The sequence below is a fragment of the Aspergillus lucknowensis genome, assembly GCF_044049455.1.
Source record: "Aspergillus lucknowensis strain CBS 449.75 chromosome Unknown BJX67scaffold_4, whole genome shotgun sequence".
NCBI classification, from domain to species: domain Eukaryota; kingdom Fungi; phylum Ascomycota; class Eurotiomycetes; order Eurotiales; family Aspergillaceae; genus Aspergillus; species Aspergillus lucknowensis.
The window spans coordinates 715,352-742,629 of record NW_027263548.1 but is presented as its reverse complement, the minus strand read 5'-3'; the positions used below and the strand labels follow the sequence as shown (position 1 = coordinate 742,629).

At 55.6% G+C, this 27,278-nt stretch overlaps 13 protein-coding genes across 13 annotated transcripts; 5 read left to right on the top strand and 8 right to left on the bottom strand.

Moving 5' to 3' along the window:
- Positions 1 to 153: 153 nt before the first annotated feature.
- On the bottom strand, positions 154 to 1,440 carry BJX67DRAFT_389869 (TauD/TfdA dioxygenase family protein; the record flags this gene model as incomplete). The annotated part of the gene is made up of 5 exons (XM_071034557.1): positions 154 to 351; positions 404 to 505; positions 561 to 932; positions 979 to 1,317; positions 1,363 to 1,440. The coding sequence occupies 5 exons, from the start codon at positions 1,438 to 1,440 to the stop codon at positions 154 to 156; spliced, it is 1,089 nt and encodes a 362-aa protein (XP_070890137.1).
- An 811-nt stretch (positions 1,441 to 2,251) lies between these two features.
- Positions 2,252 to 4,502, top strand: BJX67DRAFT_389868 (putative MFS transporter; the record flags this gene model as incomplete). Its single annotated transcript, XM_071034556.1, has 11 exons — positions 2,252 to 2,518; positions 2,575 to 2,710; positions 2,757 to 2,821; positions 2,940 to 3,077; positions 3,123 to 3,268; positions 3,323 to 3,704; positions 3,760 to 3,928; positions 3,983 to 4,061; positions 4,118 to 4,182; positions 4,237 to 4,364; positions 4,431 to 4,502. The coding sequence occupies 11 exons, from the start codon at positions 2,252 to 2,254 to the stop codon at positions 4,500 to 4,502; spliced, it is 1,647 nt and encodes a 548-aa protein (XP_070890136.1).
- Positions 4,340 to 4,989, bottom strand: BJX67DRAFT_343729 (uncharacterized protein). The gene has a single exon (XM_071028179.1). It carries the CDS (start codon positions 4,958 to 4,960, stop codon positions 4,559 to 4,561), a length of 402 nt encoding a protein of 133 aa, XP_070890135.1. The 5' UTR covers positions 4,961 to 4,989; the 3' UTR covers positions 4,340 to 4,558.
- Positions 4,990 to 5,173: 184 nt separating this feature from the next.
- Positions 5,174 to 7,228, bottom strand: BJX67DRAFT_389867 (sugar porter family MFS transporter; the record flags this gene model as incomplete). Its single annotated transcript, XM_071034555.1, has 7 exons — positions 5,174 to 5,217; positions 5,440 to 5,884; positions 5,947 to 6,176; positions 6,224 to 6,690; positions 6,735 to 6,893; positions 6,938 to 7,020; positions 7,067 to 7,228. The coding sequence occupies 7 exons, from the start codon at positions 7,226 to 7,228 to the stop codon at positions 5,174 to 5,176; spliced, it is 1,590 nt and encodes a 529-aa protein (XP_070890134.1).
- Positions 7,229 to 7,597: 369 nt separating this feature from the next.
- On the top strand, positions 7,598 to 9,320 carry BJX67DRAFT_377756 (uncharacterized protein; the record flags this gene model as incomplete). Its single annotated transcript, XM_071032186.1, has 5 exons — positions 7,598 to 7,637; positions 7,687 to 8,114; positions 8,162 to 8,864; positions 8,909 to 9,012; positions 9,066 to 9,320. The coding sequence occupies 5 exons, from the start codon at positions 7,598 to 7,600 to the stop codon at positions 9,318 to 9,320; spliced, it is 1,530 nt and encodes a 509-aa protein (XP_070890133.1).
- A 28-nt stretch (positions 9,321 to 9,348) lies between these two features.
- Positions 9,349 to 10,992, bottom strand: BJX67DRAFT_377755 (cytochrome P450; the record flags this gene model as incomplete). The annotated part of the gene is made up of 2 exons (XM_071032185.1): positions 9,349 to 10,916; positions 10,980 to 10,992. 2 exons carry the CDS (start codon positions 10,990 to 10,992, stop codon positions 9,349 to 9,351), a joined length of 1,581 nt encoding a protein of 526 aa, XP_070890132.1.
- A 1,222-nt stretch (positions 10,993 to 12,214) lies between these two features.
- On the top strand, positions 12,215 to 14,263 carry BJX67DRAFT_369973 (major facilitator superfamily domain-containing protein; the record flags this gene model as incomplete). Its single annotated transcript, XM_071030848.1, has 8 exons — positions 12,215 to 12,520; positions 12,573 to 12,666; positions 12,720 to 12,993; positions 13,044 to 13,315; positions 13,366 to 13,529; positions 13,587 to 13,890; positions 13,951 to 14,141; positions 14,192 to 14,263. The coding sequence occupies 8 exons, from the start codon at positions 12,215 to 12,217 to the stop codon at positions 14,261 to 14,263; spliced, it is 1,677 nt and encodes a 558-aa protein (XP_070890131.1).
- A 60-nt stretch (positions 14,264 to 14,323) lies between these two features.
- BJX67DRAFT_369972 (putative erythromycin esterase) lies at positions 14,324 to 15,706 on the bottom strand (the record flags this gene model as incomplete). The annotated part of the gene is made up of 1 exon (XM_071030847.1): positions 14,324 to 15,706. One exon carries the CDS (start codon positions 15,704 to 15,706, stop codon positions 14,324 to 14,326), a length of 1,383 nt encoding a protein of 460 aa, XP_070890130.1.
- A 338-nt stretch (positions 15,707 to 16,044) lies between these two features.
- On the top strand, positions 16,045 to 17,327 carry BJX67DRAFT_377752 (uncharacterized protein; the record flags this gene model as incomplete). Its single annotated transcript, XM_071032184.1, has 3 exons — positions 16,045 to 16,915; positions 16,977 to 17,240; positions 17,287 to 17,327. 3 exons carry the CDS (start codon positions 16,045 to 16,047, stop codon positions 17,325 to 17,327), a joined length of 1,176 nt encoding a protein of 391 aa, XP_070890129.1.
- An 84-nt stretch (positions 17,328 to 17,411) lies between these two features.
- BJX67DRAFT_377751 (putative inositol phospholipid biosynthesis protein Scs3) lies at positions 17,412 to 18,391 on the bottom strand (the record flags this gene model as incomplete). The annotated part of the gene is made up of 2 exons (XM_071032183.1): positions 17,412 to 17,513; positions 17,564 to 18,391. The coding sequence occupies 2 exons, from the start codon at positions 18,389 to 18,391 to the stop codon at positions 17,412 to 17,414; spliced, it is 930 nt and encodes a 309-aa protein (XP_070890128.1).
- Positions 18,392 to 18,659: 268 nt separating this feature from the next.
- On the bottom strand, positions 18,660 to 20,577 carry BJX67DRAFT_369971 (major facilitator superfamily domain-containing protein; the record flags this gene model as incomplete). The annotated part of the gene is made up of 6 exons (XM_071030846.1): positions 18,660 to 18,893; positions 18,942 to 19,712; positions 19,768 to 19,823; positions 19,881 to 20,076; positions 20,151 to 20,410; positions 20,496 to 20,577. 6 exons carry the CDS (start codon positions 20,575 to 20,577, stop codon positions 18,660 to 18,662), a joined length of 1,599 nt encoding a protein of 532 aa, XP_070890127.1.
- Positions 20,578 to 21,006: 429 nt separating this feature from the next.
- Positions 21,007 to 24,563, bottom strand: BJX67DRAFT_218393 (beta-glucosidase). Its single transcript, XM_071025688.1, has 7 exons — positions 24,071 to 24,563; positions 23,867 to 24,009; positions 23,772 to 23,816; positions 23,666 to 23,718; positions 22,416 to 23,607; positions 21,496 to 22,354; positions 21,007 to 21,446 (listed from the first exon to the last, which is right to left on the bottom strand). Exons 1-7 carry the CDS (start codon positions 24,275 to 24,277, stop codon positions 21,213 to 21,215), a joined length of 2,733 nt encoding a protein of 910 aa, XP_070890126.1. The 5' UTR covers positions 24,278 to 24,563; the 3' UTR covers positions 21,007 to 21,212.
- A 1,405-nt stretch (positions 24,564 to 25,968) lies between these two features.
- Positions 25,969 to 27,245, top strand: BJX67DRAFT_377748 (arsenic resistance protein; the record flags this gene model as incomplete). Its single annotated transcript, XM_071032182.1, has 4 exons — positions 25,969 to 26,203; positions 26,258 to 26,400; positions 26,455 to 26,541; positions 26,589 to 27,245. 4 exons carry the CDS (start codon positions 25,969 to 25,971, stop codon positions 27,243 to 27,245), a joined length of 1,122 nt encoding a protein of 373 aa, XP_070890125.1.
- Between the last annotated feature and the right edge of the window lie 33 nt (positions 27,246 to 27,278).

The window sequence follows — 27,278 nt, the reverse complement described above, 5'->3', positions numbered from 1 at the left end:
ATCGAGGATACTTCCCATCTGTCTGGTAGGGCATAGCTCAAGCGACTGTTTGATAATTGTGTCTACAAGATGATGGCATGATCATAGTGGCGTAGATTTCATTCAATTTGGATATAACTTTGCAGACTGCCATAAAAAACTCCCAACGGGCTTCTACCACTCGCTCTCCAACCCATCAACACCAACGGGCTTCTCACCCAGCGTAGTCAGACGGATTCCGTGTCGCAGGCCATCGCTCGTAGTATCATAATCCGAGATCGCCGTGTGCGCCGTAACACGGTTGTCCCACAGGGACACGGTGCGGTCGTCCCATTTGACGCGGACCTGGAGGTCTTGGGACAGGGATATGTGCTGTTCCTAGTTAGACCACTACGTTATAAGACGACCTCGGTAGGACAGGTACCTTGAAAAGAAGCTGCAGAATTGCATCTGACTCTTCATCTTTCAGGCCGATGATACGCTTCGTGAAGCCAGGGTTGACAAACAGCGCCTTTTCACCGGTTACCTGTGGGCCTGTTTAGCATTGAACGCTCTCCACCACGTACTCTAACGCAACGTACCGGGTGCACCCTAACAATCGGATGATTCGACTTGACAGGCTCGCGTCGGACGTGCTTCCCATCTCGTCGAGCCCCCTCTGCCTGGGGATACCCGCTGTGTTCGGCGCGCAGACCCTCGATCAGCTTCTTAATCGGCTCTGAGAGGCGCTCGTACGCGGCCACCTGGGACACCCAGCCCGTGTCGCCGCCGGTAGACGGAACGCTGAGCAATGTGAGCAGCGTAATCCCCGGAGGCTGGTGCTCGTAGGAGACATCCGAGTGGTAGCCGGTGGTCGTCAACTTGCTGGACCGCTGCTGAAGACGGTACAGATTATCTGCTCCCAGGTAAATGTTGTGGAATTCCTGGTGACCTTCGACGTGTGCGCCAACAGGCTGCTCCAGTTAGCGTGGTATCTTCATTGAGAGGGGAGGGACATACGTGAATATGCAGTTTCCCAAAGTACGCCGCAAAGGCTTTCTGCTTCTCGGGCCCGATGTCCTTGAAGTCCTGGTCTCGGAAGACGACGACACCCCGTTCGGCGATGAGCAGCGCCAGCTCGTCCTTCTGTACGTCGGTCAACTGGGACAGCTGCAGACCGCGGACTTCGGAGCCCACTCGCGGAGTGAGCTTGGTGATGTTCACATTTGGATCGCCAGTCTCGAACAGATGAGGCTTCGCCTTGTCTGCCGCAAGTCCGCGGTCCTTGAATGCAAAGGGCTGCGTGGGCGGGTACACGGTCTCATTGTCGTAGACCGGGAGATAGCGGGCGTATTTGTACTATCCCGTCAGGCCTTGCCTTGATAGTAAGGTTAGGGCACGTACCTCGCTATGAGCCTTGTCATCAAAGGCCTTGACGAACGCGGGCACAGACTGGCCCTCCTTGGTGACTGTCACAGACATGTTTATATTGGATTCTGTATGCCCAACTCACTGGGACGTCTGAAGCATTTATAACACGCTGGACAATATTGTTTTGTTCCCCTCTCGCTCCGCTCTCCATCGGCGTTAATATTGACTCCAGCAGTCGGCGTTAGGCCTGACGACTCACATTAGCCACTTGGCAATAACGAACGCGATTGTGCCATCGTCACCATCACTGACAACATCAATTTCTGATAGGCCGCGTATCAGCGACATCCGTGTGCGGATGTTGCAATTTTCACAGCGGGGAATGCCTCCTCCCTCATTGGGCCTGAAGCCATGTTTGTCTTTGGCGTGGCTGTGGCCAAGTCTGGTTGTCTAGGTCTATCTCAAATCTCTTTGGAGGTGGTCCAGCTGTTCCTCGATAGAACCCATGCAAAAGGGTGCAAGAGGACTACTGCGATACGGCCAGAATTTGCAGAAGATATGTCTTTATAATACCATGCGGGGGAGTGCTCAAGTTCAACCTCATGGCGTATGCAGACAGCCCTGATAAACCATTACTCCACCGACCCCATGAAGACCTGCGACAAAGCGCACTTCCCGCAAGAAACCTAACGTAGTCTGATGCCTATCCCAGAACTCTCGTCCAGCAGCCAAGAAGCTCATTGAGTTCATCGGCGAGATACCAAGAGCGACGAGCATCCCACGCCGCAGAGCATGTCATTTTGGCGTCAATAACCACATATTCTCGGAAGAACGTTAAGCAGCTGATGCTGTGATATAAAATCAACCGACGACTGTTGCAAACATGTCGTTTCATCCCCTCAACCCCCCTTAGCTCTGCACCATGTCAGCCTCTGAAAAGACCCCTCGCGTCCGCGAGCGATCGACGGATAGCCCTCGAGAGAACCCTCAGATTATCCAGGCTGAAGCTCCCCAACCGGCCCTTGCCAGTTTATTCTCCAGGCGCAAGAAGAAAGACCCTGAGGAGATCGCCACGCAGCCTTCTGTATATGATGACCCCAAGCTGGCGCCGTACTTTCAACCACATCCCAAGTATGAGAACCTGCACCGGTTCGATCCGGAGTTCAAGTGGACCTGGGCCGAGGAGAAGGTACGAAACGGCTTTTAATCCAAGTTCTTTTGCACAGCTATGGCTGACAATATCAGCCTCTGATCCGGAAGATTGACTGGAAGGTCACCATCTGGGCTGCCCTTGCGTTCTTCGCGCTCGATCTCGATCGGAGCAATATCAGCCAGGCGAACACGGACAACTTTCTGGAGGATATGGGGATGAATACCAATGGTGGGTACCATCATGCTTGCATTGTGCCGCCTATTGACGCATCAAGACTACAACTTGGGCCAAACACTCTTCAAAACGGCGTTCCTTCTTGCTGAGCTTCCCTCGCAGCTCGTTAGTAAGAAGATTGGTATGTAGACCTCTTCTCTGTAAAACTCGTACTAACATCTACAGGACCGGACCGATGGGTGAGTCGGGTGCTACTGTATAATGAACAAAACTGACTCGGCAGATTCCCGCTCAAATGTGTCTGTGGAGCATTGCTTCGGCCGCTCAATTCTGGCTTAACAGCAGGGCATCGTTCCTCGCCTTACGTGTGATCATTGGAGTACTCCAGGGAGGCTTCATTCCCGATGTGATATTATACCTTGTGCGTACAAGCATCCCTCCCACGCACGCCGCCCTAACAAGTCAGTCGTACTTCTTCAAAAGCGACGAACTCCCCCTGCGTCTGGCCATCTTCTGGACAGCAAACCGTCTCACCGACGTAATCTCCCCCCTAATCGCATACGGCGTCCTGCACATGCGCGGAACCCACGGACGAGCAGGATGGCGATGGCTGTACGTACCGTACCGGTACCTCCCCGCATACTATCGATATCGCTAATAGCGCAGCTTCCTGATCGAAGGCCTCATCACGCTGATCATCGGCGTCTGGTCGATCTTCCAGATGGCGCCCTCCCCAACACAGACGAAAGCGTGGTGGCGACCCAAGGGCTGGTTCTCGGACCACGAGGAGAAGATCATGGTCAACCGCATTCTGCGCGACGATCCGTCCAAGGGCGACATGCACAATCGACAAGCCATCACGCCAAAGCTGCTCTGGAAGTCGCTCTGCGATTATGACCTCTGGCCTATCTATGCCATTGGCGTCACCTTTGGCATCCCTCCGTCGCCGTCGGATCAGTATCTCACCTTGACCCTAAGAGGGCTGGGATTCGACACCTTCAACTCGAACTTGCTCAGTATTCCCGCGCAAATCGGCACAACGATTAATGTACCCGCAGTCCCTTCCCATGCTCCTTTGTGAAACAGCACAGCTAACCGCACAGATGCTCTTATTAACCTACATCTCGGTCAAGATCAACCAGCGCGCGTACCTCGGCCTCTTCGTGCAGTTCTGGTTCCTCCCCTGCCTGATCGCACTCGCCGTTCTTCCAGAGAGTACCCCGCGCTGGGGGTCGTTTGCGCTCGTCACCGTCATTCTCTCATATCCATCTCGTACTCCTCCCATCCGTCCTCGACTTTGCGTGTATGCATACTGATGTTGTATAGCACACCCAATGCAAGTCGGATGGTGCAGCTCGAACTCCAACACCGTCCGCACGAGAACCGTCTCCGCCGCTCTATACAAGTATCTATCCCACAGCTCCCCGAGCCCACTATATGAACAAAGCTGACGCAGTCCAGCATGATGGTCCAAGTCCAAGCGATTATTGCCTCAAACATCTATCGCGACGACGATAAGCCCCTCTGTCAGTCCCCGCATAAATATACTAACAACTCAGAAGGACTAATGAGGTATATAGACCGCCGCGGCAACCGCGTCCTCATCGGGATCAACTGCCTCAACGTCGTGCTGTACGTCTTCGCAAAGTCGTACTATACCTGGCGGAACAAGAAGCGCGACGAGATCTGGGATAGGATGACGCCTGATGTAAGTTGAGCTGTTCCCTCCGAATGTTTGATGAGTATTTCTGGAGAATGTGCTGATATACTGCAGGAAAAAGAAGAATACCTCAACACGACAACGGACCAGGGGAATAAGCGGCTGGACTTTAGATTTGCGTCGTAGATCCTTTATGCTTTACCTCGAGCTTCATCGAGGGAGATATGTTGGACAGGACTCGACTAGACTAGACCATAGCCGACATGCTCTTGAATATAGCCTGTCCAGTTCCCATACAGAATCCCTGGGAACACTGCAATAATCAGGACCGTATTCTCCACGCACTGCACGGGGGAGTCCATCAACCGCAAAGGAATGCATATTATTATCCATGTTGTATATTGGCGTGTCAGGAGTTGATTGGTGGCTGTAGCCACGTTTGCCGCAAACAAGCGAGATGGAGGTACTCCGTCGAGGACAGTGCTAGTGGTGCACAAGGTAGGGAAAAAGATCAACAACCACGCGATTCGAACCGCCGACCAAGCCGGAGTGGCGAAACGGTCGTCCGAACACCGTACCTCTGAGATGAGGTCGGGAAGTGGAGAGAAAAAAACGAGGAGCATCTCTTTGATTGAGCGTGTCATCCTTGGGCAGGGGCCATGCTAATCTTCTCTGTATCGTTTCATCTTGACGGAATGCCGAAAGGCAGTGGGGATTTTTTATGTGGGTCGATATTGGGGGAATCGAGAAGAATAAGTGGATATTATTGGCTGGGTGTGGATGTGGTTCGTGCGAGAGAACTTCAAAATTCGGCCAATCAGACTGAAGAGACAAAGATACCCCAGGCTGCAACTTTATCACAGAAGCTCTGCCCAGGTGGAGTTCTTTCCATCCACGGATTCTATACACATACAGTCTTGTATATCTTGTGTATACAGAGTATACATGACAAAGCTAGGGTTGAACTGGGAAATAACTTCCTATACCAGTGAGGCTTACGACAGTAGACACAAAGATTCTCCGTCCTCCCTCAAGCCCTAAGCCGGGGCTTTCCCCTCCTCATGGACAGCATAAGACGATCCCTTCTCACCACTCTCCGAATCCCCCTCCACAGCCCCAGCACCCCCAGCACCTTCAGGATCAACGTCCCGCCCACGCCCCCGAAACCCCGGCCGCAGCCTCCCCCGCCGATCAACCACAATAAACCGGTCATTATCACCCATGTACAGCGAGTCGATCTCCTCGAGACTGCGCCCGCGGGTCTCCGGGTAAAACATCCACACGACCCACGCGAAGAAGATATTCAGCACGAAGAAGATCATGTACGTTTTCCAGCGGATGTTGGCAATCGCGATCGGGGTGATCTGCACGACGAGGTAGTTGAAGATCCAGTCGCTGGCGGCGGCGATCGCGGCGGAGTGTGTGCGGTGGCGCAGGGGCATGATTTCGGGCGCGTACAGCCAGGGGACGGGGAGCCAGCCGATGGCGAAGATGGCTTCGTAGAGGAAGAAGAAGGTGAGGGAGGATTTTGCGCGGACGGGCGTGATGTCCTTTTGGAGGACGCCGGCCTGGTCAGGTCAGCGTTAGTATACAGGGCAGTCAAAGTAGACGAGGGTTTTGGTCAACGCACGCAAAGAAAGCAGATGGCACAGCCCAAGGCACCGTATATCAGCGGTGGTCGACGACCAATCTTATCGAGACAGTATATCCCAATGAATGAGAACACCCAGTATGTGAGTCCGAGGCCTGCGCCGACGTGGAGAGACGGTTCGTACTCCATTCCGATATCCGTGGTCAGCGTGTGCGGCGCGTAGTACACCAGAACGTTGATTCCGCTGAGCTGCTGCATTGCTTGGAGGGCTGGCCTTCGTCAGAAGAGATTGGACCAGGAAAATGAGTTGACATACCTATAGCAAGCAAGAATCGGTGGCGGATCTTGAGTGGGCCATCTTTCAAGCACTCCGAGAATTTCCACTCCCCGTCAGCACGCTCCAGCGCGATAGCGTCATCTATCTCCTTCTTCATGGCGACTACATCTCTGTGGTCCTCAGGCAAGTTCTTCCCTGTGATCTGGGAGATGATATAGATTGCCTCACTGTGGCGGCCACACGCGCTGAGCCAGCGCGGGGATTCGGGAAGCATGTACGTCCAGACGACCTGGAACAGGATAATCACGAGTTGAAAGGCAATGACGAGCCTCCACTGCACCTGTCCGCTCGCGTAGGACATGCCGATGTTGAAGTAGTACGCAATGACAATGCCAAATGCAATCAGATTGCCCTCAATCGCTATGTGCCGGCCACGGGTCTTTGCCGGGACCAACTCCGAGACCCAGAGGGGTGTTGTCGCCGTGTTGAAGCCATTTCCCCATCCACTGTCCAAGTCAACAATGCACAGGCTCAGATGGGGATAACGTACCATACGATGCGGCCCACGATCAGCTGCGGGACGCCGAATGAAGCAGTCTGCAAAATAGCACCGATAGCCAGCAACAGCGATCCGAGATAGATACACTTCTTGCGGCCAAGGGAACTGCCGATGAAGAAGACGGTCACCGCGCCGCAAAAGCAGCCGATTCTGGCGACATGAGTACAGCTCTCTAAAGGACATTGAGTACATACTCGTATATTGCGCTGATGGTACCCAAGAGGCTGGAGGACGGGTGGTCGAACTCCTCGAGGAAACTCTCTCGGGCGATCAAGCCCTAGTTACTATCAGCTGGATCTGATAACTCCGATCGCTAGACGCACACTCAAGAATCCCTGGTCATATCCAAAGAGCAAAAACCCAAAGGCGCCAGCTATGGAGACGTTGTTTCTGAGCGCTCGCCCCTGCGCCCCGAAAAGGTATTTCGGGTGCTTGAGAGCACCGCCAGTCTGCGCAGGCTGATGCTCTGGTTGGTTCTGTGCCATCCTGTGAGGAGATTCCGATTTCAATAGGGCTGTTGGAGAGTAACCAACGCAGACCCCCATCGCGGGCAGAGATAGTCTTATAGTTGTCGACAAGAGCTCTAGGGGCTTCCCCAGATCTCCAATGACGCACGGCGACCCATCGACGCTTGGCTCCAAATCTCAAAGTGAGGGACGAGAATCCCGAGGCAGACCAGGGCATCAGACCCACTTGAGATCTTCGTCGCCTTCTGGGAACTGGGGTTGGAGTTGGAGAGCATTTCCACATTCGGCAATTTTTCACGACCCCCGCAAATCCCGAGCCTTTCTTCATAAGCCTGCACATCCCCTCGGGCTTTTGCACATCTTCTGCATCCTGGAGCTATCGGCAGAATGAAGGCCTGTATTCCTTGCAGCAGAAGGCACGTCAGGTGTACGTCCCCGCCAGGATATGTGGCTCTTGATACTGACATGACGCGTAGGCGATCGGCGTCGCCCTATCTGCACGAGATGCGCAAAGGCAAAGTCGAGGCAGCGCTGTACGTACTCCAGCACGAGGTTTCGTCAGAGCCGCCTCTCGATAGCAGCAGCCACGGAGAGAAGCACACCTCCAAGGCACCAGCCCGACTCCGAAGCGCAAAATCTCGATCCACCTGCGACCCCGGATCTGGCAGGGCTGAGTGCGACGCCACAAGGACTACCCCCCACTCGGAATCAATTCCCTCTTCCTTTACATGACTCCAGCGGACAAGATGTGGTCGACCTGCTGGCTGTGCAACCCTCCCCGAGCGACCTCCCTTCGTCCACGTATGCCGAAGAACACCCTAACGGCCCCAAGTCTCGGAGGCTCAGCATCAGCGAAGGCGAGGCCGACTTCTTCCAATGCTATCTGGAACATGCCGGAGTCTGGGTACGCACAACCCCTCCTCCACAACCAACTAAGCTAAAACAGGTCAGCTCGACGTCGTCTCTCCCAATCAAGCATTCTCACAGTCCGTCCCCCGACTCGCCTTGCAGAACCCGGTTCTGTACTACTCCTGCCTCGCGTATGCCGCCCACGTCCTGTACCTCTGGGGCCGTACCGACCGAGTCAAGCCAGACTACTACCATAACCAGGCGATCAGCCTCCTCATTCCCCTGTTAGATGCAAAATCCCAGCCCCAAGCATCCACCGAAGACCTCCTCGCAACCATCGTCATTCTGCGCATGTCGGAGCAATTCTCGGAGCCCGCGGAAGACGCTCAGTGCCACCTCAACGGCGCATTCTCGCTCCTCACCAGTTCACGGTCAAAATGGCGCCCTGACCGCGTGGACGTGAAGGGAATCGCGTTCTGGACCTTCGTCCGCCAGACACTGAGAATGTGCTTCCTCTTCGAGCAGGAGTGTCGATTTGACCTTGGCATTGTCGACTGCAGTAACATGCTTTCGCCGGCGAGGGACGAAGTATGGACAAATAGGATGACGTATCTGCTCGCCAAAGCCTGTAACCTCTGCTGGGGTCCAGATTGCACCTCTGTACTAAGGGGACGGTACCTCGATGTTTTGGAGGAGGATATCAATTCCTGGCGTGAGGCGCTCCCCGATACCTTCAAGCCCTGGTACTACCATCAGGCGCATACCGAGCCGTTTCCGACAATACGGTACTTGAGCAGATGGCATGGTAAGATTTATCTCTCCTCTTTATATCTGTGTTAACCCGTCCAGGCCTTGCATGGCAGCAGTACTATACCGCGAAAACAATGCTGGCTGTCTACCGCCACAGGCCTCAGGCACTTGATTCCTATCGTGATATCAATACCCATGTGAACGTTTGTCCACCATCCCCTTACGGCTCAAGTGCATGCGCTGATAACTACCGCAGTCCACAATCCTCGTCGCCGCCCGCCTAACCTGCGGCGTTGTCCTCTCGGACACTGACGTCGGGTCGGGCATCAACGGTGCCCATCTGGCGTACTGGTGTGGCCAGTTCTTCATGGGCCGCGACGAGCAGAGCGCCCTTTTGAAGTGGCTGGAACGATTTATGCAGAATATCAAATGGCCAAACAGGACGTGCGTCGTGCGGTTACAGAAGCTTTGGGGCATTCCCGATCATGGCAGTTCGCCTCCGATTGTATAGCGAAGGTAATACTGCAGATTGCATTTAACTAGCAATATCTCAGCTTTGCTCTGACCATCAACTCCTTCGGATTACAGTTAAACCGTTCGACCGTCTCCATGGCACTCCCCGGCTCAGCAAGCTCCCACTCAAAGTTCAACACCAGCGCCGCAATCACGATCGAAACCTCCATATACGCCAGATTCCGTCCAATACATGCGCGAGCGCCCAGGCTGAATGCGATACAGAAGTTCTTCAGGTTCTGCGCTTCCTTTTCGTCCTTCTCCAGCTCATCATCGCCAGGAAGCCACCTCTCGGGAATGAACTCGAGCGGTCTCCGAAATAGGCCCTCGTCACGATGCAGCACATGGATAGGCGCGGAGACCGTAACCCCTCCCGGGATGAAGTGGCCACCGATTGTGGAGCCCTCGCCGGTCGTGCGACGGGGAAGTCCTCGCGCCACGGGCGGGCGGCATCGCCAATTCTCTTCGAGGACAGCGCGTAGGTACGGTACATCCTTCAATATGGCCGACGGTAGGACCTTGAGCGGCTCCTCTCTATAATCAGCGGGAATCGCAGCAGCCAGCGCGGCGTACAGCTTCTCCTGTTTCTCCGGATTCGCAGCAAGAAGATACATGGCGTTAGTGAGTGTCGTCTGCGTGGTGTCATTTCCCGCGTCCATCATCGTTACGCACTCGGCGACGACTTCGGAAATCGGCATGGGATGCGGCCTCTTCTCCGTGGGCGTGATGGGGAAGAAGGAGAACAGATCGGGCTGTTCCGGCTGATTCTCCACGCGGTGCAGGACCTGTGCTCGAGCCATCCCGGCAAAGGCACTCCCAGCCTGATTTCCATGATCGAAGAAGAGAATCTTCCGGCCAAGCGTGTAGAGCGGCCCAGGGAGCTGCGCAAGAATCGTATTGAACCGACTCGCAGAGTGGAAGCTATCCATTCCATGCACCGTTCTGATCACCCCATTCTCATCCGCCGACGGACACAGGTCATTCCCCTTCTTCAGAAACCCATAACTGTTCGTAAACAGCATGCTCGTGATAGCGTCGTACGCAAACATATTCAGCCACGGACGCACATCGAACGCCCCATCCCCCTCGGGAGCGACAGGATACGCATCCTCCGGCCCCAGTTGCCCTCCACGCACCTTAACCCTAACCGCCTCACAGAGATCCATCACGCACTTCATCACCCGCGGCTCCATCGCCCCAATCTCCCTCGCCGAAAAGATATGCGCCAGACTCCGCCTCTTCCCTGAATGCACCGCCTTATCCGTCGCCTGCGCGATGGACGGATTCCCCGCCGCAATGTGTGCGTAGAAGTCATCCTTCACCAGGGGCATCCCGTGGCCGTAGATATCCTTGTACGCGGCGGGATCAGTGAAGGAAACATGGTTCGGTGCGATCCGCACGACGGGTCCCAGTCTCTTGTGCGCGGCGTCGATTGCCTTGTATTGTCTTCCCGTCCAGGAGTGCCACATGCCCCAGAGCGGCGTGAGGGCTGCCACGGAGGGGGCTGGGAAGCGGCGGAGGCGCTTGGGGTCGCGGAAGTACCGGCCTACTGTGTAGAGCAGGAGGGCGATGACGGATAGTGGGAGGAGGAGAGCTGATCCTTAGCATGAGCATGAGCATGAGAGTTCAACTTCAACGTGTACAGGGCACAGCTGACCTATTGCAAGCATTTTGACAAATCTATGTTCAGACTCTCGGGACGTGTTGGACGGGAGTCAGGCTGCCGTATCCTGGGAATTTATCATGAGCCTCAACCCTCGAGCGAGGGGTGTCTCGTGGTCTGATACGAATCTCCATGACGCCTTGCGCACGAGCACAGACGTCCGTCCATCCGATGCCTCCAGAGGCTCTGGGCGTCAACATTCGGAAAATCAGCCTATCGAATGGGCTCAAAATCCCGAGCTTCCCTGTAGGGAAATGTTTCCCGATCCCGAGCCCGAGCCCGGCCAGGGGATGGGCTTGGAGATATCGTCCATGTTGGAGAGCTGGAGATAGAACGTCTTCCCCGCAGGAGGCACATGGCGATATCTTGCAAGCGAGGCTGAATCTGTCGACGAGCCTTATGGATATCATTGCACTTCCTCCGGACGAGCTTCTGAGTTCCGTCTTGGTAGCCGCTTGAGACCTCCTATTGTCATCACCGCTGTCTCGCTGCCCGAAGTAACTACACAAAGGCTGTCCTTGCTATGTCTGGATTTCCTCTTCCTCAGCTGCTCGCTGTCGTCTCCTAAAGTTGTATACCTATGAAGATTCATTGGCTGGCGTCTCTGAAAGTACTCATGTGCTATCCGAACATACGCCTGGATATGCATCCACATCGGCTGCGCCTAGTCGGCCCGGGATCGTAGTGACTATCTGTACAGACAAAAGAACTTACTGAGACTGAGTGCAAGCGGGGTAAAGCGATGGATAGGACGCCGGTGCGGCCCGAAATGTGCAGGGTTGACTCCAGAGGTCCTCCTCACATCGTCGTAGCGCTATGTCCGCTGCCAACCGTAAGTTCAAAAGCTTCATGATACCACCGCACCGACATTGGTCCTTTAGGTATTAAATATTTGAAAGGTGCTACTACAAACCGATTCATCTAGCGATAAAGAACCACGCTGAAGATGATTCTTAGGCTGTCAGCAAATGCAAGAAACCCCCCATATGACGCCATCCAAGACATCCCTCGCAGGCCGCACCGCAACACATAAGCTCAGGCGTCTTCTTATTCTGCTGTCCTGGAGCTCCCACGACACGCGACTTCCAGACGCCATGGCGTGCGTCTCACACGCAAGCACGCCGTGGTCCATTTAACTCATCGCACGCCCCAACATGTCGCTCGAGGTCGAGCTCCACTCCTTCGATCCAGTCTCAAAGGCAGAGACCGAGACCGAGACTGAGACCAGAATGGACGCGGATAAAGAGGTCACGCAGAGACTGCTGGATGGTCGGGAATCCTCTTCCTACACAGACCTCCCGTCCTATAACCGAGTCAGCAAGGATGGGTCCCATCTCGAGACGCTCGACCGGGGGGAAGATGTCCCTGAGCAGCTGAATCCTTTTCTGGATCCTGAGGTTGCCGAGCGCTATGCGCGTATCTATGATAACGCAGAGTATGAGTGTCGACATGCGTTCGACCCGACGTTGACCTGGGCGCGAGAGGAGGAAAGGGCTGTTCTTCGGAAGATAGACTGGCATGTCTGTCTGTGGGCGGCACGTTCACCACCGGCGCACTTGGAATCAACTGATAATAACTGACATCTAGTGTGTGATGTTCTTCGGCCTCCAAGTCGACCGGGGGAATCTGATCCAGGCAGTTTCTGACAATATGCTGGATGACCTGGGGCTGTCTACGAACGGTGAGCTGTCTATCAGAGAGTCAACTCTGTACAGACACATGCTGATTGAGCAGACTACAACACGGGGAATATGATCTTCTACATCTCCTTCCTCATGTCCGAATTGCCCTCGCAGCTGGTCTCCAAGGCCCTCGGCCCTGATCGCTGGATCCCCATCCAGATCTCCCTGTGGTCACTCGTGGCGACGAGCCAGTCTGCTCTCCAGGGAAGACGCTCATTCTTCCTAACGAGATCACTCCTTGGGATCCTCGAGGGGGGCTTTATCCCGGACATCGTCCTGTGGCTCTCGTACTTTTATACCAGTCGAGAGCTCCCCACCCGGCTAAGGTACCAGCAACCCCGTCGAAACGACGTGCCATACGAAGCTAATAATGCAGTCTCTTCTGGACAACGCTTTCTGTCACCGAGATCTTTGGCTCCTTCGTCGCATTCGGCGTGCTGCACATGCGAGGCGTGCTCGGCTGGGGCGGATGGCGTTGGCTCTTCCTCATCGAGGGCCTGCTCACCCTCGTCATCGGCCTTGCTTCGTTCTTCAAGATGCCTGCGTCTGCCGTCGAGACAAAGACCTGGTTCCGTCCCAAAGGCTGGTTCTCTGACCGCGAGGTGGGAATCGTCGTTAACCGCGTTCTGCGCGACGATCCGTCGAAAGGTACCGTGCCCTCGAAGATTAAGTGTACCTTTGAATCTAATATCTCGTAGGAGACATGCACAATCGCCAGGCTATCACTCTTTCCCGGTTATGGAGTGCTCTGCGCGACTACGACCTGTGGCCGCTGTATCTCCTTGGCTTGCTCGTGTACACGCCCATCGTCCCAATCCGGACATACATAACCCTTACCCTAAAAGGCGTGGGATTCAACACGGTACCCCCTCCTTACCCCCTCCCTTCTGCTTGGAGACGAACGAGTCTAACAGCCTAGTTCGTTACAAACCTCCTGATCATCCCGTACAACATCACGCACATCCTCATGCTCAACGGCCTCACCCATCTCAGCGAACGCCTCAACGAGCGCTCCCTCGTGGCCATGCTCCAGTCCCTCTGGGTCTTCCCTTGCCTCCTCACACTGCGCCTCTGGTCCGAGGCCATGGTCGACGCATGGGGAACATACGCCATCATGACTGTGCTCCTGTCGTACCCGTACTGCCACGCTATCCTGGTCGGATGGACGTCGAAGAACTCGAACAACGTCGGCACGCGGACGGTCTCTGCGGCTGTTTACAATAGTATCCCCCCCTCGGTTCTCCCTCGATCTTCTTTAGCACACTCACTGACTGACCATATAGTGAGCGTGCAAATGGGCAACATCATCGGAAACAACGTGTTCCGCGCGGACGACGCGCCGCTATACAAGCGTGGGTACTCGGTGCTCCTAGGGCTGAATGTGCTGGGCGTTGCGCTTTTCCTTGGGACGAAGGTGTATTACATCCGCAGGAATCGGTATCGAGAAAGGGTCTGGGCTCGAATGAGTGAAGAGGTATGCCGTGCCCTCCTCTGAATCATTGACACTGAAGCTGACGGCCGCAGCAACGCGAGGATTACATGAAGAATAGCCCTGACACGGGTAGCAAGAGGCTGGATTTCCGGTTTGCTCATTGACTTGACTGCCTGATGGCGCAATGATTTGGATGTAAATACACTTTTATACCTACTATACAGCTACAGACCAAATGGATACGTCTCCTCCTTCCCCAGCGGCGTCTTGGGCTGCACAACCTCCAAGGGCCGCACGGCCTGCGTCGTATCAAACCAGATATACCCGTCGAACTGGTTGACCAGGTCCGCCTCCGAGTAGTGCGAGATGCGCTCCGTATCCGGCCGGTAGATCACGCCAATGAACCGCTGCAGCCGGCGACTCTCCGCCGCCAGGGCCTCCTGCACCTCGCGCGGGAGATGTCTCTTGCGCAGGTCCAGCAGGAACCTCTCCACGCCCGTATCATGCGCAATGCGCTCCCACGAGTCCCGCCTCGACGGCCTCACCTCCATCACCTGCATGTCATTCCCCCACCCAGACGCCGCAGCCACCGTCCCCGTGTGCGTCCCGCACCCCAGCAGCGCAACATTCTCCTCGCCAAACGCCTCCCGGCACAGCTGCCCGATATTCACCTCCTTCCGCCGCCTCCCCATCCCCGTGTGCCGCGCGTCCCCGCAGTGCGAGTTATGCGCCCACACAACCGCCTTGCCCCCCGCCTTATACCGCAGCAGCCGCTTCAGCGTATCGACCATGTGCGAGTCCCGCAGCGTCCACGACCCAGCAGAGGAGTAGTACATCGCCTTGTAATACCGCTCCGCGTCACGCACCACATACGCATTCTGCTCGGAGGAGTGGAACTCCTCGCCGTCCCCCGGGTGCGCCGCATACTCCAGCCTCTTCGCAAGCAGGTCGCGCAGCATCGCAACAACCTTGCCCTCGCAGCTCTTCATCCCCTGCAGCATCGCGAGCCCGTACTCCTGCGGCTCCTCGACCCAGGGCTCCAGACACCCGTAGCGCCGCCGCGCCTCCTTCCCCATCGCCGGGTCCACGTGGTCCAAGTACTCGATCACGGCCTTGATCGACGTCCCCAGCGAGTACAGGTCCATCCCGTAGATGCCGACGCGGTCCTGGAGCGGGAGAGAGGCGTTGTGGTCGCGGATCCACTCGATGAGATCCTGCATCTCGCGATTGCGCCACATCCACGTCGGGAAGCGCGAGAACGCGTTGCTTCCTTCTGTCTCTGCCTCTGTGCCGTCGGCGTCGGCCTTGGTTCTCGCTGCAATCCGGGCCTTTGGGCCGGGCCGCCGCCGCACGTAGCGATCGACGGCCTCGGCGTCCGGCCAGTCGGCCTCTAGTGCGACGAGCTTGAACCCGTGCGCTGCGATGAGGCGCTTTGTGATCTCCGCGCGAGCGGCGTAGAACTCAGAGGTACCGTGGCTGCCGTCGCCGAGGAGGACGAGGCGGTTTGCGGCGAAGGAGTCGAAGGCGCTGGCGAAGGAGGGGTCGTGGATCGCGGGGAGGGGGCGGATGGAGGCGCGGAAGAGGGACTGCAGTTGGATGTCGGACATGGCTTTTGGTTTTGGTGGTGGAGTCGTTAATTTGGTGGATTTGAAGGGGTTGTACAGGCGGAGTTTTTTCATTGCATTGCCTGCTTGCTTCGCTCTGCCTTTCGGCCAAAATTGGAGGATAGGATATAGTTAAGATGTCGGTCGTTAGGGTTGTGTTTGTATGGGAGGCGAATGCATCATACGACGGTCAGTATGACTTCATCACTCCACCACCAAATAACACCAAACATCTATCGCGTGCTGTATATTGTCCTCGTACTCCAATGCTGCACTCCCTCAAATACTGCATCCCACGCAGACAAGCCCGGAATCTTGCCCTGCCTTCAAAAACCTCTACAATGTCAACCACAGCAACACCCGCGCATCTATCCCACTTCCAATCCGCCCTCTCAACCCTCTACGGCCCCCTCGACAGCACCGCAGTCCCCGACCCAGCAGCCTGGTCCCCGCCCCCAACCTCCGGTGGCCACAAAGGCCGCTACCTCTGGACAGACGCCTTCGGCGTCCTCAACCTCCTCACCCTGCACACAGAACTAAACCGCACCACCACCGCATCCACGGCCCCTTCCAACCGATACCTCGTCCTCGCCGCCCGGCTCATCGAGACAGTCCACGAGACACTCGGCCGCACCCGCGACGGGTCCGCCCGCCTCCCAGGCGCAACAGACGCAAACCCGCTCGGCGGCGGGCTGCGGATCGGGAAGCTCGACGCGGGCGGCCGCGACGGCGACGGGCAGTACCACCATTACCTGACGCTGTGGATGTTTGCGCTGAACCGGATGGCCGTTGCGAGTGGGGAGGCGCGGTACAATGCGCTGGGTGTGGCGCTTGCGCGAGCGATACATGCGGCCTTCTTTGTGAATCGCGGGTCCGAGCGGGCGAGGATGGTCTGGAAGATGGATGTTAATCTTGATAGGGTGCTTGTGGGGTCGGAGGGGAATTTGGATCCCATTGATGGGTTTGTTGTGTTTCGGTTGTTGCAGGCGGCGGCTGCTGCTAATGCTGATGCTGGCGAGGGCCAGGGCCAGGGCCAGGGGCGGCCGGTACTGGCGGAGGAGATTGAGGACTATCACCGGATTATGAAGCGGAAGGGGAAACATTTCGTCTCGTCGGATCCGCTGGATCTGGGGATGACGCTGTGGACTGTGCATTGGTTTGCGGAGGAGGAGTGGGCTGCTGAGCTGGCGGAGCGGTGCTTTGAGCAGATCTGTACGTCTCCTTCGCAGTTATTCAACTCTTGTTTGTTTGTATCAGGTACTGAGACGAGTAGACGACCTAATCGAGATCGACCGGTATCTCGAGCGCAGCACGAAGTACCGGCTTGCGTTCCGCGAGTTCGGGACGGCCCTGGGCGTGCGATGCATGGCCGAGCAGGAGACTGAGAAGGAACGCGCGGTGGATCTGAGGGCATACGGCGATCGGATCCTCGCGGCGTGGGAGCCGTACATGGAGGGCTCGCTGGCTGGTGGTGCAACGCCGCAGGACCTGCGGCCTATCACGCGGGCGATGTATGCGGCGGCGATAATCCCTGGAGGTAAGTACGTCGTGCCTTGGGGAATGCGGACTGGCTAACAAGGTAGCGTTCCAACGGGGTTATTTGGGTCCTGAACCTAAACTGTAACCGAAGTGCTATGCATTGAATGCGTGTATCAGACCTCAGTGTTCTATCCCTTAATATACAAACCACGTCTACCAAGCTGAAACACTAGACACCTGGAATGCCCACGACATTTCTCCACGGGATGACCCGTCGAGGAAGGATGTAGATAGTATACACGGCTGCAAGGGAAATAAGCAGACCATTCGCCTGCGAAAGTTAGCTCGGTACCCCCAAGCACAGAGAAGGGACGTAGATACCTTCTCCAACCACGTATGGAACCAAATCGCCGTCATCAGCAGCATCCACCAGCTCAGCCCAACAACCACACCCACAAATCGCAGGATCCACGTCCTCGCCTCGCCGCCAGATCCCGACCCTTGAGCCCCCTTCTCACCACCGTCAACTCCCCCATTCACCACCACACCCTCGCCCTCACCCTGACCCCGAATCTGGGCCACAACGCCCAGCAACTCAAACCCCAAAGCCGCCGTAACAAGAACAAGCATAAACACATGCCCACTAACATCATGCCCTCCCCTCCACGCCCCACCGGCAGCCTTACACGCCGCCGCGGTCAAATAAACGCCCAGCGTCTCCTCGCCCACAGCACCTAAGACGCCATCCCCATCAACGCTCCCATGTAACTCTTTCAAAACAGCCTCGCATTTCCCACCGGTAATCACAAAACTGCGATCGATAATCGCAGGCCCAAAGAACCACTGCGTCGTCCCGTACCAGGCCGCCGTCGCAAGGAGATACCGGAGCGCCGCCTGGGCTTGTCGGCGGCCCCGCGTAGGAGAACCCGGGTACGCGAGGAGAAGGGCGAAGAAGGCGAGGGTCATCCAGACCCAGCCGATTTTCACAAAGTAGATGTTGAAGATGTTGTCCTTGCGGGCGAAGTAGTTTGGGGGTGCTGCGGCCGCTTGTGACGCCGTTTGAGGAGCTTGGGCGGTCGGCGAGAGGACGGAGAAGAGGGAGCCCAGGATCAGGGTTGCTGGGTAGATTAGGAGGGCAGTTGAGGGGGGGTGGAAGCGTGAGGGTGCGGTTGGTGTTGCCGCTGGCGTTTGTGTGGAAGAGGGCGGCATTGTGGGGAGAGCCCGCTGGCAGGGGCAATTCGAGCAGAGACAGTAAGGCAGTATATGACTCTGAAGGAATTATCGAAATTGAAGAGGTAGAACGAGAGATGTTGTGTCCAGAGAGAGAAGGAGTGAGGTGGTCGTTGAGAGAAACAAAGGCGGAAACGCAGTGCAGATCAGATGACGTCGAGCCGCGGCTTTGAATGGCTTCATCTGTTCTTCTTCTTCTTCTTCCTCTTCTTCTTCATCTACACAACACTACTTAATACACAACTATCTACACAACCCACTTCGCCGTCGCAATCCGCGTCCGCTTCCCCCACAGCCACTGCGGCAGGAACAGCAGCGTGAAGAGCCCCATCATCCCCCCAAACACCCCAAATGGAACCGCTGGTCCAGCCGATTCCACCCAGTTTCCCGCAAAGAAGCTCCACGCAAAGCTGATAATCGCTCGCATGCAGGTGATGGCGACGAAGCAGTCGGGCGCGAGATGGCGGTACGAGTCGATGACCTGCTCGCGTTAGCATACCACCCCTAGAACGGCCGGCGGGGGGCGTACATAGTTAAATCCGACTGAGGGCGCCTGCATCAGTCCAAAGGACAACATGCCGACTCCGAACTGCATTCCCACCCACATCTTCGGGCTGGGGTTCTGTGCGCAGAATCCGAACGTCCAGAGCCCCGTCGTGGCGAGGATCAGGCCGGGCAGGGCGACGGGGAGTCGGGCTTCGGGCTCGACGAACTCACCTTTCTTGAGAGTCTTCTTCGTGACGATGACACGGTCGGCCAGGCCGGCTGTGGCTGCTGCGCCGAGGGCCGCGCCGACGACACCCCCAACCATGATGAGACCCGCATTCGAGCCCCAGCTATAGGGCGGAGCTGCGACAAGCGCGGGTCCGATGGTGCTGATGGTGACAATCCCGCCGACGAGCCCGGCGTACCAGAACATGACAAGCCAGACCCCCGGCAGACGAAGAGTCAACCACGGGGCCATGAAGTTCTTCATGAAGTTGCCGTGGTACGTGTAGAGCTTCAGCGACCGGAGGAACGTGAAATCCTGGTATTCCCGGCGCGGCGCGCTGACGGCTTGCTCGATCTGGGAACTCTCTGCCCCCTCCTTGAGCGCCTTTTCCGCATCCAAGTTCGTAGGGCTGGGCTCTTCCCGCGCGTAGAGCGTCTCCGGAACGAGGAAGAAGCACGCGACGAAGAGAATAGCACAGATGATCACATTTACCCAGTGCAGCCACTCCAGGCCCAGGTTACCCCCAATATAACCTCCTGTAATGGCTCCAACAAGCGACCCCACAGAGAGAAACACAGTATAGAGCCCCTAGATCGTCAGACACGGCACCACCCGCCTTTAACAAAAGAAAGCGAAGACTCACCATTGCCTTCCCACGCTGATGCATAAAGTAAATTTCCCCGATCACATTCGGCGCAACTACCCCATCCCATTAGTAAAGTCAACAAGGAGTCAACACAGTGATAAGAGATATACTGGTATCCGCAGGCCCAACACCAACGCCCATAAAGAACCGCGCCGCAAGCAAGCTCTCAAAGCTTGTCGCCAGCCCAGCCCACATGGCCGAAAACACCAGAATAAGAATATTCAGTAGGGTAATCGGCCGCCGCCCAAAGGTATTCGCTAGCGGCACCCACCATATATTCGCAGCGCCCATCATCAGCACGTTAACCTGTACCGCACCATACCGCACCCCTCAGCACACCCTCTTTCAGGACAATAGCTCAGGGAATGGATGCTACGCACCGCAACAAGATGACTCAACCGCCCCATCGAAACAGGCGGGTTAAACGCCAGGGGCGTCGCATACAGCGGGAACGCACTGGAGATCGAAGCCGAGCTGAAGTTCCCGATAAAGGCGTACACAGACATGCAGATTAGGACGACGGTCTTGCGCCATGTTGGCCAGTTCAGCGGGTCACAGGGATCCGAGGAGGGCTGTGGGGTGAGGACGAGTTCTCCTTCGTGCTTTGTGCTGCTGCCGTGGAGGACTTGTTCGGAGTGGACTGGAAGGGGGGGAGGGTTAGTATCCCATCTGTGTATCTGAGGTTCAGATAGGTAGCTCAGGTATGGCCTTGCAGGGTGACTTACTCGATAGCGACACCGTCCCCGGGGGTGCGGCATCTTGCACCTGCTGCCGGGACAGAGAGAAAGCGTGTCGGAACCCAGGCATGGTCAGAGTCCAAGTCCTGGGGCTGATGTAGATATATCCCAGAGCTGCAGCGGAGAAGGGGGGTACACTAACTAATATAGGGCCGCTGGCAGAGGGGTCATCCGGGTATCCCCAGATTTCAACTCCATAAAAGTCTGAGTCGAGGTCAATCCCTGTCTGTTCCATGCCGTCCTCCTGTTCCCAAGGCTCAACCCCACAAATTAAGCCTAGAGTGGCAGGTCTGGATGTGAATCCGCCTCAATTCGTGGTGTTCGGCTCCACATCCAGGCCCGAGTCCACTGCCGGGTGAGCGTTGGATATAAAGATATGGCCTGGCACGGCAGAGGACAAGAGCACGTCTACCGAGATTTAATGAATGCTGGCTCTCAGCGGCTCAAGAACTCGCCTTACGTCGTGAAGCCAACCCACGGACCCGGATGACCCGAGTGTTTGATCGGATAATCCGTCCTCATTTCTCCATTCCCACCAAGTTAACCTGGGTCGGGATGTGGACAGTCTGGGAAGGGGTTGCTGCCGTGGCTGATCCTCGGAAAAGGGCCAAGCTAGCCTTTATTAGATTGAATTTATGAGAAATTAATGTACTTGAACTTGAAAGATTCAGGAGTCGACATCGTCGTACAACACCAGCCAATCGCCTACTCAACCGTCGGCAACAAGGCCTTTAAAGCAAGCTTCCGAGAGGAGCTTCCTACAAACACCCTCTTAGGGTGGGGTGTGATCACCCAATCTTGCTTCTCCGTATCCCAGTTGGAGAGGTCACGGCGGGTTAGCGTTGTCGTGAACACCTGCTCCTCTCCCGGTTGCAGCTTCAGCTTGTCAAACCCACGCAGAACCACCTTTGGTTCGTTAGGACCGCCCAAGGAGACGTACTAAACGGCTATTAGCCTATGAAAAGTAAATAGATCGAATTCAACTTACCACTTGGGGAACTTCACTGCCTGTAACAGACCCAGTGTTTTTGATGGTCGCGGAGATGCGGAAAAGGTCATCATAGAGACCAGAGTTCCCTCCGTCACCCCCACTGGCGGGGAGAAGGTCTTGGGGCGAGCCGTCACGGGCACCTTCAGGGAGATAGTCAGAGTGGTCCAATCCATAGGCGGGATCACCAGAGGAGGCCGCAAGATCCGTCGAGTTGATCCATGGGTAGATGAACTGGGTGATCCTCTCAAGTGCCTCTGGGAAAACATAGGCTGCGGCTTTGCTAATAACGCCGAATGTGGGCGCGGGCGTTGTCTGGCCCCGGGTGGGAATGTATGGGGGCGCGTGCAAGCGCTCAACAGACAGATTGGCGTAACTGAACGTGGTATAACTCAACCCATAGCCAAACTCATAGATCGGAGTTTGGTCAGTCTTGTCGAAGTGGCGGTAATCAATGAACACACCCTCAGTATGGTCGGTTTGAGGTGCACCATCGCCGTTGTTTGCCTTGGTGAGCAGAGGGTCGCCATACGCCTCGCGAGTCTTACCCCATGTGAACGGGGTCTTCCCGCTGGGGTTGACGCGGCCGTAGAGCACATCGGCAAGGGAGTTCCCAGACTCCTGACCAGGAAGACCAGCCCAGAGAATGGCCGTGACGTTAGGGTGGTCGTAGAACTGATCAACTAGGACAGGCCCGACGGAGTGGATTACCACAACAGTGTTCTTGCAGTTGCTTGCAGCGGCCTTGATAACATTCTCACCATTCTTCCACAGGGTAAGGTTTTTGCGGTCTCCCTCGTTGTCATCCACGCTAATGTATCCTTCGCCTCCTCCTGCGTTGACAAATACAAGAGACACGCTAATAGATTCATGGTCAGTGTCTAAAATATTGTCCGTGATGTATATCTCGTAAAACTCACCTGGACTGAGCGGCTGTAGACTCGATCTTATCCAATGACCAGTTATCAGTAACGGCGAACACGCTGCCGCGGCCGCGGATCACCTCCTGCTGGATTGCCTGCTCGGGAGTGATCAGGTACGGGAAGTTTGCTGTCCCACTGCCCCAGCCCATAGCGAGAGTTCCCTGAGCGCATCCACGGTCACTGCAGCCATTAGCGCCATCTGGGTTGGAACCAGCATCCTCGCCCAAAATAGCCACGGTCCGTTCCTTGCCGCTGAGCGGAAGGGAGCCCTCGTTCTTCAAGAGAACAACGCTGTTCGACGCTACACGTTGGATAATCGAGGCATGATTGCGTTGGACGTCAACAAACTCATTGACTTGTCCATACTCTCCTTCTGAGACAGCGAAGTGAGCAAAGCCATTTTCATCTCTCGTCCAAGAGCTGAAGTTCGGGGGAGTGTAGAGTCGATCACGGCCAACCTTGTAGTAAGCAGTCAAGATACGGACAGCCATGTCGTCAACACGCCACTGAGGAATAGTACCGTTGAGAACAGCGATCGTCAAGTTGCCGCCAAAGTACGAGGTCGCACTGTTGAAGGCAACATCTCCCGGCATCGTCATATCCATTCCAGCCAAAGCTGCGCCGACACCACTGTGAGTAGCGGCCCAGTCACTCATAACGAACCCCTGGTAGCCGAGTTCAGCTTTGAGGACCTTGTTCAGGAGGTAGCTATTCTGGCAGCCATAGCTATTGTTGATCTGCTGGTAGGAACACATGACGGCGCCTACGCCAGCACGCACTGCATCAGCGAAGGGCCAGAGGTACAGTTCATGCAAGGTCTTGTCATCCAGGTTCTCGCTCACGCTCTCTGTGATGTTGTAGCCATAACCAACAGCTTCACCTGCCTGTCGGAAATGCTCCTGCTCGTTGAGAATGTAGTGCTTAGCAGTGGCAATGACACCGGCGTCCTGAATACCCTTGATGGACTCCGCAAAGAGCACACCCGAGAGGACTGGGTCGGGAGAGAAACCCTCCCAGTTACGACCACCGTCGGGATGTCTGCCGAGCGGCCCGGCAGCCGGACCCAGCAGGATATCAATACCCTTGTCGCTGAACTCCTGGCCCATTGCCTGGCCACGGAGATATGCGAGTTGTCTATCCCATGTTGCAGCGACGTTAACGCCAGCAGGGAAGGCCGAATTGTAGTCCGCTAGAAGCGCCACTGTCAGTAATCGCACTCCGTTGATCAGATCCGGTCGAACACGTACAGAAACGAACGCCGAGGGGGCTGTCCTGTAAGCACAGGGATCCGAGTCCGAGTCTGAACATGAAGTTAATATCTGCCACGGAACCAAAGGACAAGGGTATTCATACCTTGGAACGCTTCCTGTTTGACCGACACATCTTTCGAGCTGCCATCTGCAACCCCTTAGCACCGGAGCCCCTCCCCAAGATATTGTCCAACATACCCAGTCCCTGTTGTGAGGTTGACCTTCTCATCAAGAGTCATCTGTAAGACCATCTGTACCGCGCGGTTGTGTGCCTCAGCCCATTCGCCTTTGCCGGTCGCCCAAGGAGACGGGTAGTACGGAGGGGAGTAAGCCAGGTCATCCTAATCAACAAACAATTAGACTCGTGCACAGGAACTGGGGTTCGCACTGAGGAAGTCATACCTGAGCACTCGCTACAGAAGCAGCTGTCAAGACAGCCGCCTCCAACCAACTGAGCTTCATTGTTGCGGGAATATGAGCAAGAGACTCAATACTACCCGGTGGTGATGGAAAGAGAGCTGGACCGGGTTGGCTGAGGGGGGAAAGCGAAGGAACGCAGGAGGCAAGGAGATTATAAGCCTGCACTCCAGCCCATGCCAGTGCCACCATAACAGGAACCAAGAAAAAATTGCAATGCCTGCGGTGGAGAAGGATGATGTATTATTGTCAGGACGGTGTCCCGACCGGGCCAGTGCTGCCGTTGCGGGGAGGGAATGTTCAATGGAGCCTGAGGTTCGGGACGGCGTGGTGATCGACATGAGAAATATCCAACCATGCGGCAGGAATCGACACTAGGGGCTTCTCCCTGAGCTGTGTCGCACAGAGCTAGGGCCTGGCTCTCGTCGGATCGCAGCGAAAGTTCCCCGAAAGGGCTGCGAGGTCGAGTCATCGCCAGACGCGAACTAGAGTTGTCTTCCAGAGCTTGCCTTTTTTTTTTTTTTTTTTTTTGAAGCTCCCTCAACGTCGACGACTGTATCTCATGGAGAGAAAAGGCAGAAAGCTGAGAACCACCATTTCTTGGCGTCGTCCCCCCGGAATTCGAGGAACTGGATCGAAATTGGGGAAGCTCAGCCTCTTCCATGGTCGCGTCCAGGGCCCAGGGATTATTGGCCATCCCGTGACAGGGAGCATTGATCAACGACAACAAATATAATTCTTCTCCACGCGCGTTGAATTGCAATCCCTCGTTCGGGCCTCGACCAGAAACAGTTCGTCCAGTCGACGATGTCAGCCTCCTGAAGTCCACGCTCTTCTGAGCGTCTGGACTCTCCCCAAATTCCTGCTCTCAACGACGATGCTACTGTAGCACCAGCCCCCGCATTTCGTCAACCAAACTCTCGGTCTCTTGTTCGTTTTCGCTGCTCCTGTCGCTCGGATAACATCAGCCAAGTCATTTTGATGTCCCTTTGACTCTGGCCATCACAATTTCCGCACATTGGCAGGGATGGACGCCTTACATGCACCAACCGCAAGGGACGCCGAGCCATAATTCCGCGACGCGAACCTGACATTATTTCTCTGATTCAATCAGGCGAGACACATGATTGGGACAACATCTCAAAATCCGAGGCTCCACAACGCGTCTCCGGGTAATCACATTTAGGCTCCTCCGATATTCCGCGAAGAATGCTTCCCTCCCTCCCACGTTCTCGAAGAGATGATTCTCCGATGATTTACCGAGAAGAAGATTCCCCATGTCTCCGTCCGAAGACATCCGTGACCATTTCGTCGAGCGAGGCTCCTCTTGGCCCGCGAGGAGAACAGATCTCGGCGACGAAGGAGAAACTCGGCTCAAACTCCGTCGCATACAAATGTCATGTCAGTCAGCAGGGTGATCAGGCAAGGAGTTACCCGGCATGGAGCACTCGAGGCTCATATCCGCAGCCCTAAGCACTGACGTGATGCAATCTCGGCTTCAACCCTCACAAATATGCCGAACATATTTATCCGACGGCGGTTCGGCATCATGCAACTCCTGACTGATCCCGAGCCATCCGGAACATCCACATAAAACAGAAGTTGTCAGTCAGTGCTTCCACACTTTGGAAGGTTCGCAATATCTCAAGAACAAGTCACGTGGGTCACGTGGGACCAAGTTTTCTGATATCGAAGCATGTCACCCGCATGCTGTGATTGGCTCTCCCGAAAGGGATTTTCATCCGGTCTTGGTCTAGAGAATGACAACTTTAGATGCACCCATGTGCTTTCAATTAATTACAAAGTCCTCCCACAGTATTCTTCTACCTTTTATAAGTAAAGAAACTTTCCGCTCGGGGGCTTGCCGATATCTCAGCCCCAGGATGAGTCAAGAAAAGCCCCCAGCCGACCCAGAGGCCGCATGCACAGTCAGGTCTCCAACAGACAGCAACGAGGATGGTCCAGTTTCGGCATTTCAGCAATTAGGAATCCTCGACAGTTTCCTAGCTGTCTGGATCTTCCTCGCCATGGCAATCGGAATCATCCTGGGCAACTTCGTACCAAATACTAGCAGAGCACTCGAAAAGGGGAAATTTGTTGGCGTCTCGGTACCCATCGGTAAGCCTCATTCTGGACTAACGAGCAAAAAGGCATGCGGGCTGACTCAAGCAGCAATCGGTTTGCTAGTAATGATGTACCCCATTCTCTGCAAGGTTCGCTACGAAACCCTGCACCGCTCGTTCCGCGAAAAGAATCTCTGGACTCAAGTTGCGTTCAGCATAATCGTCAATTGGATTGTTGCTCCTCTGTTCATGGTAACGTCACACGTTCGAAACTCGGCGAACCTTGAGCTGACTCGATGCGTATAGCTCGCCTTAGCGTGGGCTTTTCTTCCTGATGAGAGAGGGCTTCGGGAGGGTCTGATCTTAGTCGGTATCGCCCGGTGCATTGCAATGGTATGGCCCAAGTGCACTTGACGTCCATTGAACTAACCACCGTGCAGGTTCTTGTTTGGACCGGGCTTGCAGGGGGTGACGGTGACTATTGTGCCATTCTAGTTGCCATCAACTCCCTACTCCAGATGGTGCTGTTTGCACCGATTGCCATCTTCTTCATCCGTGTAATTGGCGGATCAGGTGAGGGCGTGACGATCGAGTACTCCCTAGCAGCAAAGAGTGTGGGTGTCTTTCTCGGTATACCCTTGGGCGCCGCCATTGTCACCCGTTTCTCACTGCGACTCCTCATAAGTGAGCAATGGTATGATCGGCACTTCTTAAAATGGTTGAGCCCATGGTCGCTGATCGGACTTCTATTTACTATCCTGGTGCTCTTCGCGTCGCAAGGGAGGCAGGTGGTGCATCAGATTGTCTCCGTTATTCGGGTAGCCGCCCCACTGATTGTTTATTTTTCTGTTATCTTCCTAGCGACTCTCGCAGTAACGCGCCGGTTTGGTTTCGGCTATAAGCTCTCCTGCACACAGAGTTTCACGGCCGCGAGTAACAATTTCGAGCTTGCGATCGCGGTGGCAATTGCAGCGTTCGGCGTAGACAGTGACCAGGCTCTGGCCGCAACTGTTGGTCCACTCATCGAGGTTCCAGTGCTGCTCGGCTTGGTGTATGTGGTGAAATGGGTCGCGAGAAGACAGAAGTGGGCGGCATGATCATTCTCTGCGCTTTCCCGTGACCTGTTGTTG